This window comes from Mycteria americana, chromosome 1, assembly GCF_035582795.1.
Source record: "Mycteria americana isolate JAX WOST 10 ecotype Jacksonville Zoo and Gardens chromosome 1, USCA_MyAme_1.0, whole genome shotgun sequence".
Lineage (NCBI taxonomy): Eukaryota > Metazoa > Chordata > Aves > Ciconiiformes > Ciconiidae > Mycteria > Mycteria americana.
Genome location: NC_134365.1, coordinates 53,603,867 through 53,618,663, shown reverse-complemented (window position 1 = coordinate 53,618,663; position 14,797 = coordinate 53,603,867). Strand labels below are relative to the sequence as shown.

At 35.6% G+C, this 14,797-nt stretch overlaps 1 protein-coding gene across 3 annotated transcripts in view; it reads left to right on the top strand.

Annotated features, from left to right (window-relative positions):
* ANKS1B (ankyrin repeat and sterile alpha motif domain containing 1B) overlaps positions 1–14,797 on the top strand; it is a 452,062-nt gene that overhangs the window by 126,029 nt on the left and 311,236 nt on the right. For all 3 annotated transcript variants that reach the window (XM_075497691.1, XM_075497704.1, XM_075497700.1), the window contains one exon: positions 12,413–12,578. In XM_075497691.1, coding sequence (XP_075353806.1) covers positions 12,413–12,578 — 166 coding nt within the window. The remainder of the gene's footprint in view (positions 1–12,412; positions 12,579–14,797) is intronic.

Here is a 14,797-nt window from a genome sequence, read left to right as displayed (position 1 = left end):
TGTTTAACAGATACTTAAGCACTATATACACATAAAGCTTTTTGAGTAAACTGTTGTAATCCATTTGTATGTGGGCAGGTGCCTAAATTCTGCCTTATTCAGATTGGTTTTATAGAGTTATTGGTTTTGCATTGAAATGAATAAATATTGACAGCAGAAAGTTCATTCAGAAACCCATCTGGGTGCTTGTGCTCCCTGTATCAATGAGAAAGTGTGGACATCTCTGAAGATGTTCAATTGATTGCTCTTTTATGTTGAACAGGAAGCCACTGGAAGCCAGCCAGCGCAAGACGTGAAGTAGAGGGATGTGTTTGACTACATGCCTAGCTTTTGAGCTGAATTTGTGTGCAAATTAAACACCAGGGCACTTACAGAGGGTACACAGCTGACAAAGCAGAACGCCTTCCTTCACTCCTTTCTGCCCACTTTCAAAGTGGACAGATTGAGTGTATCTTCTTTTGTTTCTTTTGAATGTAATAATGTTCTATATTGTAAAGTGCATGAAAAATTTTTGAGTTGCCTCTTAAGGATAGCTATCTTAATATCTTTCTCCAAAGGACAATTATTTCTCATCAGGACTGTATGACCAACGAAGAACTGCAGACACTCCACAGTTTGGATTGTAAGTGGCTAGAATCTCATTTTTGACCCAGAAAGAAAGATCCGCTGCCGAGTGTTTCCTGTTGTCCAGCTTTAGGTGGTTCCACATGACATGCGGGCTTTCTGAGTAGCAGATTTCTTTTTCTGACCAACTCTGTTTCCTCACTGTGAAATTAAGAATGGATCTTGAGTTTGCAAATTACTTGAGTGTATGTTAGCTTTAAGCATTTATATTGCTATTTTGAAGCTGAGTTACTCATTTGTTGAAATATAAGAAATTAGTTGAATCAGAACCTAGAGCAATAGAATCAGTAGGCAATGAGTTTTGTGTACTTTTTACCATCTTGTTTGTGTGACACACTGACATAGTAGTTTGTTTGCATATGAAGGAAGGTCACACAGCATTAATAGAGAATATCTGTAGTAGTGTGACTGCAAATCTGGGGCAAGATTCCTGAATTCTAGCCAAATAGACATATGATTCTGTGGTAGGTGTTCTGAAACTAGAATCTTGCAGTGAACCTATAGAAAGTTTTCTAGTTCAAATTTCATTGAAAATGTGACATTGGTTCCCTTATGATCCTTCTTCACTTCATTTTATATAATCTCCACAATCTCAGTTTCCATATGCAATAACTAAGGCTGAGTATTTGTAATAAATAAGTAGATTATCATACCATAGAAATCATTATAGTAACAGTTAAAGCAGTAGAGCTTTGACTTAAAACAGTGGGATTCCTTATTTAAAGTGCCATAAGGAAGTAACATGTTTATTAGCTGAATGTTTCTCCTTCAGTGATGAGTAGTGAATTAGGTTACTATGCTGAGGTATTGTCCTGTCATGGTTTAAACCTAGCCAGCAACTAAGCACCTCACAGCCACTCGCTCGCTCACTCCCCCTCGGTGGGATGGAGAAAATGATCGGAAGGGTAAAAGTGAGAAAACTCGTGGGCTGAGATAAAGACAGTTTAATAGGTAAAGCAAAAACCACATGCGCAAGCAAAGCAAACCAAGGAATTCATTCACCACTTCCCATGGGCAGGCAGGTGTTCAGCCATCTCCAGGAAAGCAGGGCTCCATCACGCATAATGGTTACTTGGGAACACAAACTCTGTCACTCCAAATGTCCCCCCTGCTTCCTTCTTCTTCCCCAGCTTTATATGCTGACCATGATGCCATATGGTATGGAATAGCCCTTTGGTCAGCTGGGGTCAGCTGTCCCAGCTGTGTCCCCTCCCAACTTCTTGTGCACCCCCAGCTTACTCGCTGGTGGGGTGGGGTGAGAAGCAGAAAAGGCCTTGAGTCTGTGTGAGCACTGCTCAGCAGTAACGAAAACATCTTTGTATTATCAACACTGTTTTCAGCGCAAATCCAAAACATAGCCCCATACTAGCTACTATGAAGACAATTAACTCTATCCCAGCCAAAACCAGCATGTCCTTATATTTCAGTCTTAGCTAATTAAGTTCAACATGGCCAAGTCAGTCCTCATAAAATTGCCAGGTACGTAGGCAGTATGATAAGATACCACTGGATGATGGTACTTTTTGTATCCGTAAAGCTAAATATCGATGTTATGAATGTTAGTGGGGTTTGGCATGTTTTTGGCCAGGAAACATCAGGGTTCATAGGGTCCCATACAGAGCTATGGTTCTGAACTATGGTTCGAAATAGGAAATTACGGGGTTCTTTAAGAACATAGGAGATATGGACAACATTGTATTAACAGTTGTCTACTACTATTGTGCACATTTCTCCTGCTGTAAGGGAGTAATTTATTTTACAGTTTCTAAATACTGATTCTAACTTACAGTATGAATTTACTTCCCCTCTGGTTGTCTGTTACTGTTAGGTTCAGTTTTCACACTGCTGAATTACCATGCTTATTGTAGACAAAGGTTATTTGGTCCTATTTAATTAGAAAGTACTAACTTTTACAAACTTTGCATGCATCTTGGGACCTTTAAAGAACAATTTCAAAATGTTCTTCTGTTGATTTTGTATCTCATTTTCTCTTCAGTTGTGTACCAGATAAAGGTATGACTCACAACAAAGTTGTTCATTTTTTATAATATGAATTTCAATAACTTTAATATTTGGAAAAACATTTTCTTGTTCTTTCTGTTTTACTGTGGGAGCATGTGTAGGAGGGGTGTCTTTTAAGAGTCTTGGCTTACACTATTGCAATAATATGTTTTGTATAAAAGTTAATTCAATTTTTATTTCTTCAGTATCAAATGGGAAAACTTTTAAACATGGGAGATTCCCTTTCCTGAAATAGCAAATGTTTATTTGTAGCTTCTATTAAATCCATTGTGTATGGCATCAAGTAATTGATTTGTATTGTGCAAATTTGTGATAGTATTTTCATGACTTCAGAACAAGGTTTATGGGCAGATACAGCATGTTTTCTAAAAATTCACAGATTATTCATAACAGATAATGGATTAACACACTTTGGTGGTAAAGCTTTCTTTTCAGAGAAAATGTCTTCCGTCATGTCTCATTTTAGTGGTGTTATCTGCCCTCCAATCAAGTCAGTTTGCAGTTCTAGGGTTCTTTTCTGCTTTATGTTAATAGTGAAAATTACTGTTCACACAGATAACGTGTTTTGCTGCCCGATCTGCTTAGGTGTATTCAATTCCTTTCTCCCCTGCATAGCAACCCATATATTTTTCATTTACTGGCACAGTAATTGATAGGAATGAAGCTATAAGATGTGAGAAAATTTCAGCCTGTCTGCTTAACACAGAGTAGTGTGTTAATTTTTTTCTGCATTTGCTGTCTAGTAAATACTGACTCCACTTCAGGGTTTCTCAATAGCTAACATTTTCATGGTATTGGCCCTTATAATAGGAGGGATTATTTTTACTTCATGTTCACCGCTTCTGTTGAAAACCTAAGATTGGTAGGTTTTAGTAGAGGAGAAGACAAAACTTGTTTAAGAGCTGGATCAAGCCTATGGGTCTTTCAGCTGGGGAGAAGAAGCATGAACGGTTCACTGCCTTGTGGTCCAAAGGCAGAACTACAAATTCTCATTCACTCTTTTTGTGCATATTTCACACCTACTCTCAGGCACATTCAAAAACGTTAACCCAAAGTGGAAAATATTTCTTTTATTGGCTTAGGGGAAAGTGATTTAATGGTGACTTTAAAAAAAATTTTTTATGCTCAAAATGAATCTGACAGTTGTTAATCACATACTATTGGAATCCCTGTAAGTCAAGAAATCTACCACTCTTTCTATAAAACTATTGTGATCCTTTTCTTACAAATAAGAAAACACTCTTTTTTTTTTTTTTTTTTTTTTAGTGAAGAGGTCTGATTATGTAACAAACTGATATTCTGTAAAATATCCTGTCATAAACACGTTCAAATCTTTGGGCTGTTACCAAATGAAGTCCAGAGCCTGACAAAGTACACATGTATTTATCAGTCTGGGAAAGTGGAAAGCAGTTTCTTTTTTCTGACTGCAGTAGATACCAGAAGAGCTGTGGTTCTGTGTGTTTTGAACTTTGAAGCTGACACCCTTGAGACTGTAACACTCTTCTGAGCCTCTTCATTCACCTTCTGAGACATCTTCTGGCCCAAACTTCTCACTTTCCAATTAGTTATTTTATCTCTTACTAGAGAAAGTGTTGTACGAAAATAAATGTTTGCATGGTCTCTCCTTCATATATGAAGTTCTGCCTATGAAATATCTGAATACTTTGACAAAGATTAATTAGAGGTTTTATTATCATACTTAGTAATGCATAATATTCTATTCTTAATTTTTCCATCCTGATTTTTTTAATTTACCAAAATTTGTCCCATGTATTGACCTAACTGCTTTTTGTTTGTGTATGTGTGTGTGTGTCTGTTTAAAACCTAGGCATTAGTGCATAAGCAACTTGCAGAGCAGTATTGTTTCCATGGAGCTGAGGTTTCAGCTCATTTTATCTTTTTAATATAATAGCCTTTATTTTAAATAAGCATTTTCCTATAGCTTAATATTCAAACAAGACATGTTTTTTTGTTTACCATTGTTCATGAAAACTGGAAAAAATGGGAGGATATTTAACCTGGAAATCACTTTCTAGTTTGTAATTGCATTTTGTTCAGCTAAACTAAGAATCATTTATTAAACCAGTTATTGTATTATGCTACATTGCCACACACAACCATTAGCATTTGCATAAACCAGATTATGTAGACTTGCCGTATAATCTTTGTCACAGTGAGTTATTTATTAGAGGAAGCATCTGCTCTTTTTCATGGCCCGAATGTTGTATGCATGGGAAAGCATGTAACATGACTACAACAATCTAACTTCATTTGAAATTCTGAATATCTGCCAGATAGAATTATGAAAACTCTGCATAAAATACAGTGATATGTTTCTGCTGCTGAGGTTAACACTGCATTCATTATGCTCACAATTTACCCATATTTTCAGACATTTATAGTTTAGGCTACGTTAGTGAGTTTTGTATTGTAAAGCTTTGTAGGAAACTTTAGCTTTCAGGGATTGACATCTGTAGAGTTTCCGTATGAAATTTTAGATTCTAAACAAGATATGTGAAAATATGCATTCGAAAAGGAGAGGATAAACCTACATTTGGGGTGCTATGTAAATAATGCTCATTTTTCCTCAAACAAGAAGTTTGAAAAAGCAGATCTAACTTTTTTGCATCGTTTCTGAAAAATTATGCATCGTCTTTATGTTTCTAACAATATAAATATACAGGACAACAAATCTAGCATGTTTTTTAAAATGAACACTTTTCTTAGCTCTGTGGAAGGCTTACTGAAACTTACTCACAAAGGCTGTTTCAGGTGCTGAAGGGAAAGAATTATTTCAGATAACTTTGTACATGTGTTATTCCTACAACAGCAAACCCACTGTTTCAGATGCTTGGTGAGAGGGTAAAAGAGAATATCCTTTTAAAATCTATATTATAAATACTTTGTGCAGACCAGAGTAGATCCTCCAGTGTCATTACCCTTAAATGAGATTACTGGGGATTTTCCAGATTCTGTAATATATCATGAAGTGAACCTTATTATCTGTTCTATGACAAATTACATATTCAAGTGTTTCTAGCTGTCATAACAATGAACATTTGTCATAGTTTGACTCATGAAAAATGATTCTAATTACACGATACTATAAAAATTACTTTGGTTAAATTATTAGTAATAGATAAAAGTGTTTTTACTAGCCATAAAATTATAGTAATGTTCCTGATTTCTTTCAGTGGAGAGGCAGTCAAAATAAATATTTCACCATCTAATTGTGGTTTTGGGTTATGATAACACAGGTAATACTTTCAATTGTTTTTGCTCAGTACATTATTGTGACAAACTCACACAACACCCTTCAGGTTCGGGCATTCTCCCCACCACATTGCTGCATGTCAAAAAACTACCCTAATTATCTTCAGTCACTGGTCAGGACTTCTTGCTTGAATTCTTGATTCCTCTCAGCAACCTTTGGTTGAATATCATGAATATTTCAGTGTGAAGTGTCCCAATCCAACAATGTTATACAGCCGTCCGTTTACAAACATCAGGAAGTATGTTTGATCCAAACACATTCAGACTAGATATAAGGAATAATGAGGGTGGTGAAACACTGGAACAGGCTGCCCAGAGAGGTGGTAGATGCCCCATTCCTGGAAACATTCAAAGTCAGGTTGAACGGGGCTCTGAGTAACCTGATCTAGTTGAAGATGTCCCTCCTCATTTCAGGGGGGTTGGACTAGATGACCTTTGAAGGTCCCTTCCAACCCAAACTATTCTATAATTCTATGACATAAATGGGATAAATGCAATAATCATTGCTCACTCTCATGGTAATCATCAGCTTCAGGTTGACAGAGCGTTTAGGATCAATAAGTCTCCAAAATTTTATTAATAGAAGTATTGTAGTACTCTCCTAAAGAACAACTAGGCAGAATTTATCCCACTATGATGGAAGAAGAACCAATTGGATTCTTCATGCTGGTCTTCTGGCATGCAGCAAGCCAGGGGAGAAGGTATGATACCCTGGTGGATCTCAAGGGGTATATCAGCATTTAATAGCAGTTCTTCATTATCTATATAAAAGAAAAAGAATTTCTCTAAAGATGGCAGATATATTGCATTCTTCCTTTCTACATTTATGAGAATATTTCTCCTTTAAGGTTTATTATTCAGAAGAAAGGAAACCCTGGGTATCTTATCTCCACTTATTGTTCTTACGTGTGTGCAGATAATGAATAATTATAGCCATAAAGTTTTCTTTAAAAGTCTGAATTATCTGAAAATATAACTTAAGACCATTGAAACTGCCCCCTAATAATTCTGTTTGTAAAACAGTGTCCTTAATTTATATTTTATATATAAAATATATATAGTGTCCTTAACTTATATTTTATATATAAAATTTATAAATATAAAATATATAAATATAAAATATACGTTAATATATATTTCATATATAATATATATTATATATACATAAACGTAACTTATCAGTTAACTTATAACTTAACTTATATTTAATACATATTTTTTTATATAACTTGTATATGCACAGGGGCATTCTTGCTCCCCATACTTTCTAAAAAAGTGCCTTAGGGCTAAAATAACTATTTCTTCTAACCTTTGTGATTCTTATTAGGTGTCTTAAATAAATTGTGAGGACAGTTAGTGTTTAATGACAAGGTAGTCATATATCAGAAGAGAGACTTAAAGAAATCCAGATCTAGTAAGTTTTCAGATAACATGGTATGGTGTAGCCTTCAACTGTGAATAGCCTAGACTCCAGAAGGTCAAGACAACTGTTCATAAATTTAGAATTTATAAGTTATAAATAAGTCAATAATTGCCTGGTGAGACACAACGTACCTACATGAATTATCATGGTGATGAATGTGATGAATGAAATGTACAGTACATCTTTAAAGAACAGTTTTTCTGCTATTGCTCATCTGGCAGTCATGTCTGACTGATGTGGTGTCCCATGTTCCAGGGAAGTAATAAAACTTCAACTGACCTGATTTCTGTAGGAAAGGAGATGGATGGTATGAAAAATTTTAAGTTAAATACAAATTCTATCTTCTTATCAGAATGTCAGTTCAGATTAGATGCCTACTGAGCCTCTTACCATTTTATTCTTAGGTCATACAAACACAAATTTGTATATACTGCTTATATCTCAGTACTTGAGCACACAACGTTCAGATTGATCCTTGTAAGGAATGCAAGAGTTATCTAGAAGGCAGAAGGAAGAGTAGCTAGAAGCTTGGCAGAAAGGTGGAAAAAAGGGCTGACTCAACACATCATGTAGTTTTTGAAGATTGTTGTAGTTTAACCCCAGCCGGCAACTAAGCACCACACAGCCGCTCGCTCACTCCCCTCACAGTGGGATGGGGAAGAGAATCGGAAGAGTAAAAGTGAGAAAACTCATGGGTTGAGATAAAGACAGTTTAATAGGTAAAGCAAAAGCTGCACACGCAAGCAAAGCAAAACAAGGAATTCATTCACTCCTTCCCCTGGGCAGGCAGGTGTTCAGCCATCTCCAGGAAAGCAGGGCTCCATCACGCGTAATGGTTACTTGGGAAGACAAACGCCATCACTCCTAATGTCCCCTCCTTCCTATGATTTATTCATGTTGTGGAATATTGTTTCACAATATCCATTTGCAATTGCCATATAGATATTTTAGAAGCAAATTCATTCCCACCGATCAACAATCATATCCTCCCCCCACCCCCTTCTATTTTCTAGTCCTGTTTAGGTTTCAGATTACATATGGTATGCATTATACTGTCAAGCATATGCTCAGAAGACACCCAGCTGGCTGGAGGCCTCTTAGTAAGGACCATGGTGTGTCCCTGGCATGCGCTCTGCAGCTTCAATCTCACATTGCTGTTCTTTCTACAAGGCAAAAATCGAATTTATATTTTATCAGTACGGGCAACTGTTCTCTAATGCTTTCCCAGTGACTCATCCACTCTCACTCTTCTCTTTTTCTCTCACTTCTATTGTGTATTTATTTTTATCCTTTCCACAAAAATACTTCTTTTAATGTACTGGCAGCCCAGCACATTACTTTTATGAAGTTGTAATTTCAAATAAGAACTAATTCTGACTTGATAGTGGTGGTCAGTTGCATGTGTCATCTTCAAGTTTTTGGAATGGTTTACAGAAATTCGTGATTGAATAACCTCTAATTTAAAAAAAAAATAAACTCAGATTATTTTGATTTCAGGACTAAAGATTATTCAACTATAATGGAAGAGTATTTCTTTAGAAGGTTTTATTGTACAGATGAAAATATCTAGGACATGTAGGATTACTGTAGAGTTACTGCTCATTGCAGTGGGTGAGGTGAAACAACAGAACTGATATTATTGAGAAGAATGCTGAAGAGCTTTTAATCTTAGAAAAAACCAGAATCACATTGCTTGATGCCTGATACTTGAAGACAATTTTATGTAATCTGCTAACATCTAACTTGAATTAGTTTAGAGCTTAAAAATTTCTAGAATATACTCAGTACCTGCAAAATGGAGAACACACTGCAGCAACCAGAAGACTTTACATAGCTTTTCGCCAGCAATGAGAAGTTTGTCTTTTTTGCTACGTATGCACTTTTTAATTAAGCCTTATCATCTTCACTTAATCAGTTGATAGAATTCCAGACTTTTTAAAGTATTAACAATTCTTTTTTGACTCTAACTTGTTTCAGTTCTGCTTGGCATACTATTATCATATTTGCTTTATTAGGGAGAGATTTAGGAAGAATTTACTTGTCAGTAATTTACATTCCAACCATTTTCTCAGTAACCCCATCATTTTTATTTATTCTTCTCTGACATTTATATTCTTGCAATGTTAATTACAGAATGTTGAATAACATTCAGAAAATCAAATTGAATGTTAAGAGCAATTAGGAAAGGAGTAGAGTACAAAAGAGAGAACATCATTATGTCAGTATGAATACTTGGTGAGTCCCCATCTTGAATGCCATGTGAAAATCTGATCCCTGTCACATCACTGAAGACTGAGAGGGTGAGGGGTGACGGGGATCATCAAAAGCCTGGAACAGCTGGGTGAGTAGATTAGAATTTCTCATTCCCTAAAGGAGAGGACAAGGGAAGTGTGATAGAGGTCTGTGAAATCACAAGGAGAGGATAAGTAAAGAACAACCATTTGTTGCCTTCTAAAGTACAAGAATTAGGGATGTCAAACTTGGTGAGATAGCTAAAAACAGAATGGGGTGCAGGCAAACTGTAAAAAGTGACATGCTCTAAAGGCAACTTGAGAAGGTAATTTTAGAAAGTTTGATTGGCGGACATACAAAACAAAGTCAGCACCTTTTGGTTATGGAGTGTGGGACCCTCAAAGGGTTGTAGGAGGAGAAGTACCACTACATGCTTGTCCTGGTCTTGTGCTGGTTCTCACTGTTCTCTAGGCCAGCACTGTTGGCTGCCTTTGTAGACAGAATATTGGGTGGCATAGACATAAAGTATGGTCCAATGTCAATTCTTATGTTTCATATATAAATTTTTAATGTTTTTTTCCTGTAGCTGAATTCAGGAGCTGAGCAGGGTTTCACTTTGGTGTTTGGTGACAATTTTACGGCTGCAGTATATCTTCCTGGGCTTCTCTAGACAGATTTACTATTACTAGGGTTTTGGCATTCTGACTTTTATAGAAAGTTGCGTGTACAAGGATTAAATTGAAGTCTGCTATTTTAGTTATTGCTTTGGTAAATAAATTTTTGCCTCTGACTTTTCATAGCAGACTGAAATGGACAAGGTAGAAATTCCATTTTTTCAGGGTAGGAAGGGATCCTCCTCTTGTCCTGCAGTTGCACTTCAGCTGTTTTGATGCTTCCACATTACACAGTGCAGTCTAGGGAGAAATATTTTCTATATTTATTGTGATAAAAAGGCAGGAATATAATACAGAGTTAACAGTGTTGTTATTTATAAATTACAAGGTGTTTAAAGTCTTCTCTAATTTAAACCTAAGGTTTCAACTCATGCACATTTATTCCAGTAATAAAACTATGTATTTGTAAACTTCTTGATTTCAATTGTACTCTTCCTAATATCCGTGCTTCTTTTTAAGCAAGTGTTATTTGCAGGATTTTAAAAAAATAGCTTTTTTTTTAATGGGATGTGGGCTGCAGGAATAATTTTCTGTTAACTTCATTTAAGGAATGAGATGGCTTAAGTGTAGAAAGTTGTATTTGGAGCTGCAGTAACCCCACTTACAAACTTTTCCAATTCCTTGTTATGTCTGTGGAGTCCACTAGCAGATACTATTAGTATGTGTCAGTAGAATTGCTAATGCAGAAAGCTCATACTCTGACCAGACATAAAGAGGAAAGGGTAAAAAAGGTAGAGATGCAATCACATTCCCCTTTTAGGCATGTTTTTTTGAACACTGACCACTAATCTTGTATTGTTTGCTAGTACATACTCTTATTTTTTATTACAAATGCTTGTTAGTATTCTGTTTATTTTATTTTGTATGATTTTTTTCCCTGTTAACTGTTTCCAGTATTCATTTTCAAGTTCTTTATTCAGTGGTGGGTTAACATAGGAGTCATTTAAAATTTGGTTCTACTGAAGTCACCAAATAGAATTTTGAAGTGGAGTTCCTGTTGCTGCCATCTCAACCCTATCCTTTGAGAGGCCTTAAATTATTACCAGATTATGAACTCTCATAAAAATCAGGTCATGACACAATGAGCAGGAAAAACTGTTAAAAAGTTCGGTAGTGTAGTGATCAGCTAAGAGTATAAATCATTTACCTAAAAAAGGGACTGTTATCTACAGCCCCAGTTTACCTTAGGCAATGTGAGTTGTTCTTGTTGAAGAAATTGTTATTCCACATCCTGTTCTCTTCATCTCTTTCTTCAATCATTTTCTGAGTAGTGCTATTATAATATCTAACTGTCAGGGTGCTTTCTGTCCCTTTGCATTTTATTATATCATATTTGATTTATATGTGGTGCTTGACTTTTCAAGGCATCCATATGTCCAATGTAAGAAAGATGTGGAAATATGTCTTTGCCCATGCAATTGCTTTCTGCTGGGATTAAAAAAGAATAAATCACAAATCAAGAAACTCTGGTGAAACTGTATGGTATCTTCTTATTCATGTTCTAAAGCAGAGACAGTCTGCTTGATTGGACAGTTTAGTGTACCAGCAAAACTTCTGACTAATTCCTTTTTTCCCTCCCTCAACATTTGCTGATGATGGGAATTCACTATATGTATCACTGTTACAGGACCTTGCGCCATTTTTGCTGTTCACTCAAATATAGAGCAGTAATTCATCTTCATTCACAACCTGGGATTCTGCCATCAAAATGTAAATGGCATATCTTTAGCTTTCTTATATATAATATAAACATATTGTAAAACCATCCCCAAAGAGAAAGTAGTTGCGGTGGTTAATGTAATTGTCACTTTCATGAGATATAATTTAAAAAATTGAATAAGAGACATCCCTTGAATTAGAACCTAGCAAAGCAGGTATGGCAAGACGAGTTCTGTTGGAGCTTTTGCTAAATACAAAGTTTGATAAATAAAGACATTTCTGTAACTAAACAAGAACTATATTACACAAAAATTTAAAGAATCAAGAAATGTTATCTTCTAGCATGCAAGTAATTCTTCCAGTCTGTTACAATTTGGATTTCAGCAGAATGTGGTATTTAATTTGCTAAATTTTAAACCCTGCTAGCTGGAATTATTGAACCTGATTCTTTTCCTGTGTCATCTGAGAAATATCTCTCTTACCTACTTAAATTTTTGCATTTCAGGAATCTTATTCAAAGAAGAGAGGTTATGCATTGGAAGCAATACCCTCTGTACCTCTGGATGCAGTTCCTTCAGAAAATGAAAGCAGTCTTTGTGATTCAATAGACATAGCAGTGACCAAAAAACCTTGTTCCCTAGAGATAGCAAGACTACCTTCCTCAAGACCAGGTAAATCACCAAGTAATCCTTTACATAGTCTTTGGTGTAAGTGTAATGTTACAGAAGGCATAAAATTATATATAGAAGGTATAGGTTTATATTTTTAAGAATACAGTATTCTGTTTACTTATCACAGCATGATTATAGTCTTCCATTAGCTACTATAAGAGCTTAATATCAGAATAAAGATTAATAGCAAAATGCTGTAAAAGGGAAAACAAAACAGAGATTTAAATAATTTCCTAGATAAATATAAGAAGATTGCAAAAAGCCAAATTAGAAATCAAATTTCTTTAAGCCCAGCCTTTTGCAGTAATAGCAACCTGTTTCTGTTTTTTAATGAAGCGCTTAGCAACAACGTTATATGACTAATTCAAAATTTAAAGTACTCTGTATTTCCATGTTTCATAAAGGAAGATGTGCTCCATTTTTGAAAAGGAAGCTGTGTATGAGAATTGATAGAAATGTTAAATGGCTGTTTGGCAGACTGCTGTTTGTATTATACAGGTTTGAACAGCAATGAGTTACAATAGTTAAAACCCAATAGAATTATGCTGAGTCAGATGAGTGATATTATCTGTAAGGACTCTGTTTATGTCTCCAAAATGATATGCTCTCTTCCATTACCCTTGTTTGAACTCTTTGTTAGTCACCACCTGGTACAGGAATTTCAGAATATAATCATTTCGCTATAAGTAATTGGACTGAGAGTCTGCTTTGACAAATGACAGTTCTCAGCAGCACAGACCTATTTGAAATGGAAAATTGACTTTTCGACCTGTGCTATCTTGATTATGAATCATGATTTGGAAAATATACAAGAACGACAGATGATTGTTGACTAACATCATGTTACCTATCTAGTCTGTGTAAGGGGAAGCACCTTCTTGATTTCACAACTGAACTAGAATTGGAAGAGTGCCAGAGCTATCAGGCATAGTATATAAGGGCCAGATATCAAGATACAGCTTTGGAGTCTGCAAGGTGAGGTGGAGTGGATCATAATTCCCACCTCTCCATAAAATTTGGGCTAAAGACGACTTGAGGGAACCTGCATTATGAACAGTGATCTAAGTGGCACAAAATAGGATAGCATCTTTATAGCAGAGTTGCACAGAGTGGACCAGAATCTGACTCAAACATCAGTATGACTACTTGTGTAACTGAAGGTTTACTTTGTTGATGTTTTTTTGGCTCTGATAATCTAAAAAATTAGCAGACTGTGCAGGACAATATTATGGGTTGTCGTTCAGTAAAGGAAGAAAATGCCAAATTATCCTTGTTTTTCAGACTTCCACTTGATTAATCACCATAAACATACTTATTGCAATGGGAAGACTGCCATACCTCTACCCCATAAATTGGCCAAGGGAGTTCATTATCTGCCTCTGTAGTAATGGGGCTCAACTACAAAGCTTTCCACTGTAATTAATATTAAAAAAAAAAGATAAGACTTTTTGCTAGTTAAAATACCAGGCTTTGGAAGCGTGCTGTCTGCTGAACATAGGCACACTAAGTCCATTAAGATCAGTATGAAAAACAGATCCTAAAAAGGACATTTTTCGGTGTTAATCTAGTAATATATTTTGTGTATGGTTCAATATGGTGTGTATCAAAGGCCCGGAGAATAACCAAGGAAGCTGTAGGAGATTCATGAGGGCACCCATCATCTTTAAAAGATCTAACAAGGTCAATGAGTTGACAATACAAAGGTACTGTAATTCCTTCTGTCTTAGTTTTCCATATACCACTATGATCTTTTCTTTGGCATTTTATTGGGAAGAACATTTGGCTATATAGATAAGCAGATTCCAAAATGTAATTTTATTTTAAGCTATAAATGCAGTAGTTATCTAACTGTCCTGACTCATAAGCCATATCTGTAACCATGTTGGCTGTTATCTTATACTACAAATGGCCCAAATGAAATCAACCATGTCACTCACAGTTATAAGGTACTTAACACTACATATAATTGTATGTGAATGTCAGCCTGCCATTTCAGTTCATACAGATCTATTGCTTGGATAAGTTATGTATGATAACAGAGATCATTCATTTAAAACAAATATCTAATTTGCATGCCTTTTTTCCTGAATTTCCCTGGTTTTGTGTCACTGAGACATGCTGACTTTGGGAATACTATTTCAAATTGCTGTACTATGTCATGTGTAGTGTTCATTTCAGAGCATGAGGCAGCACTTTGAACATAAAATTGCATCTGTCAG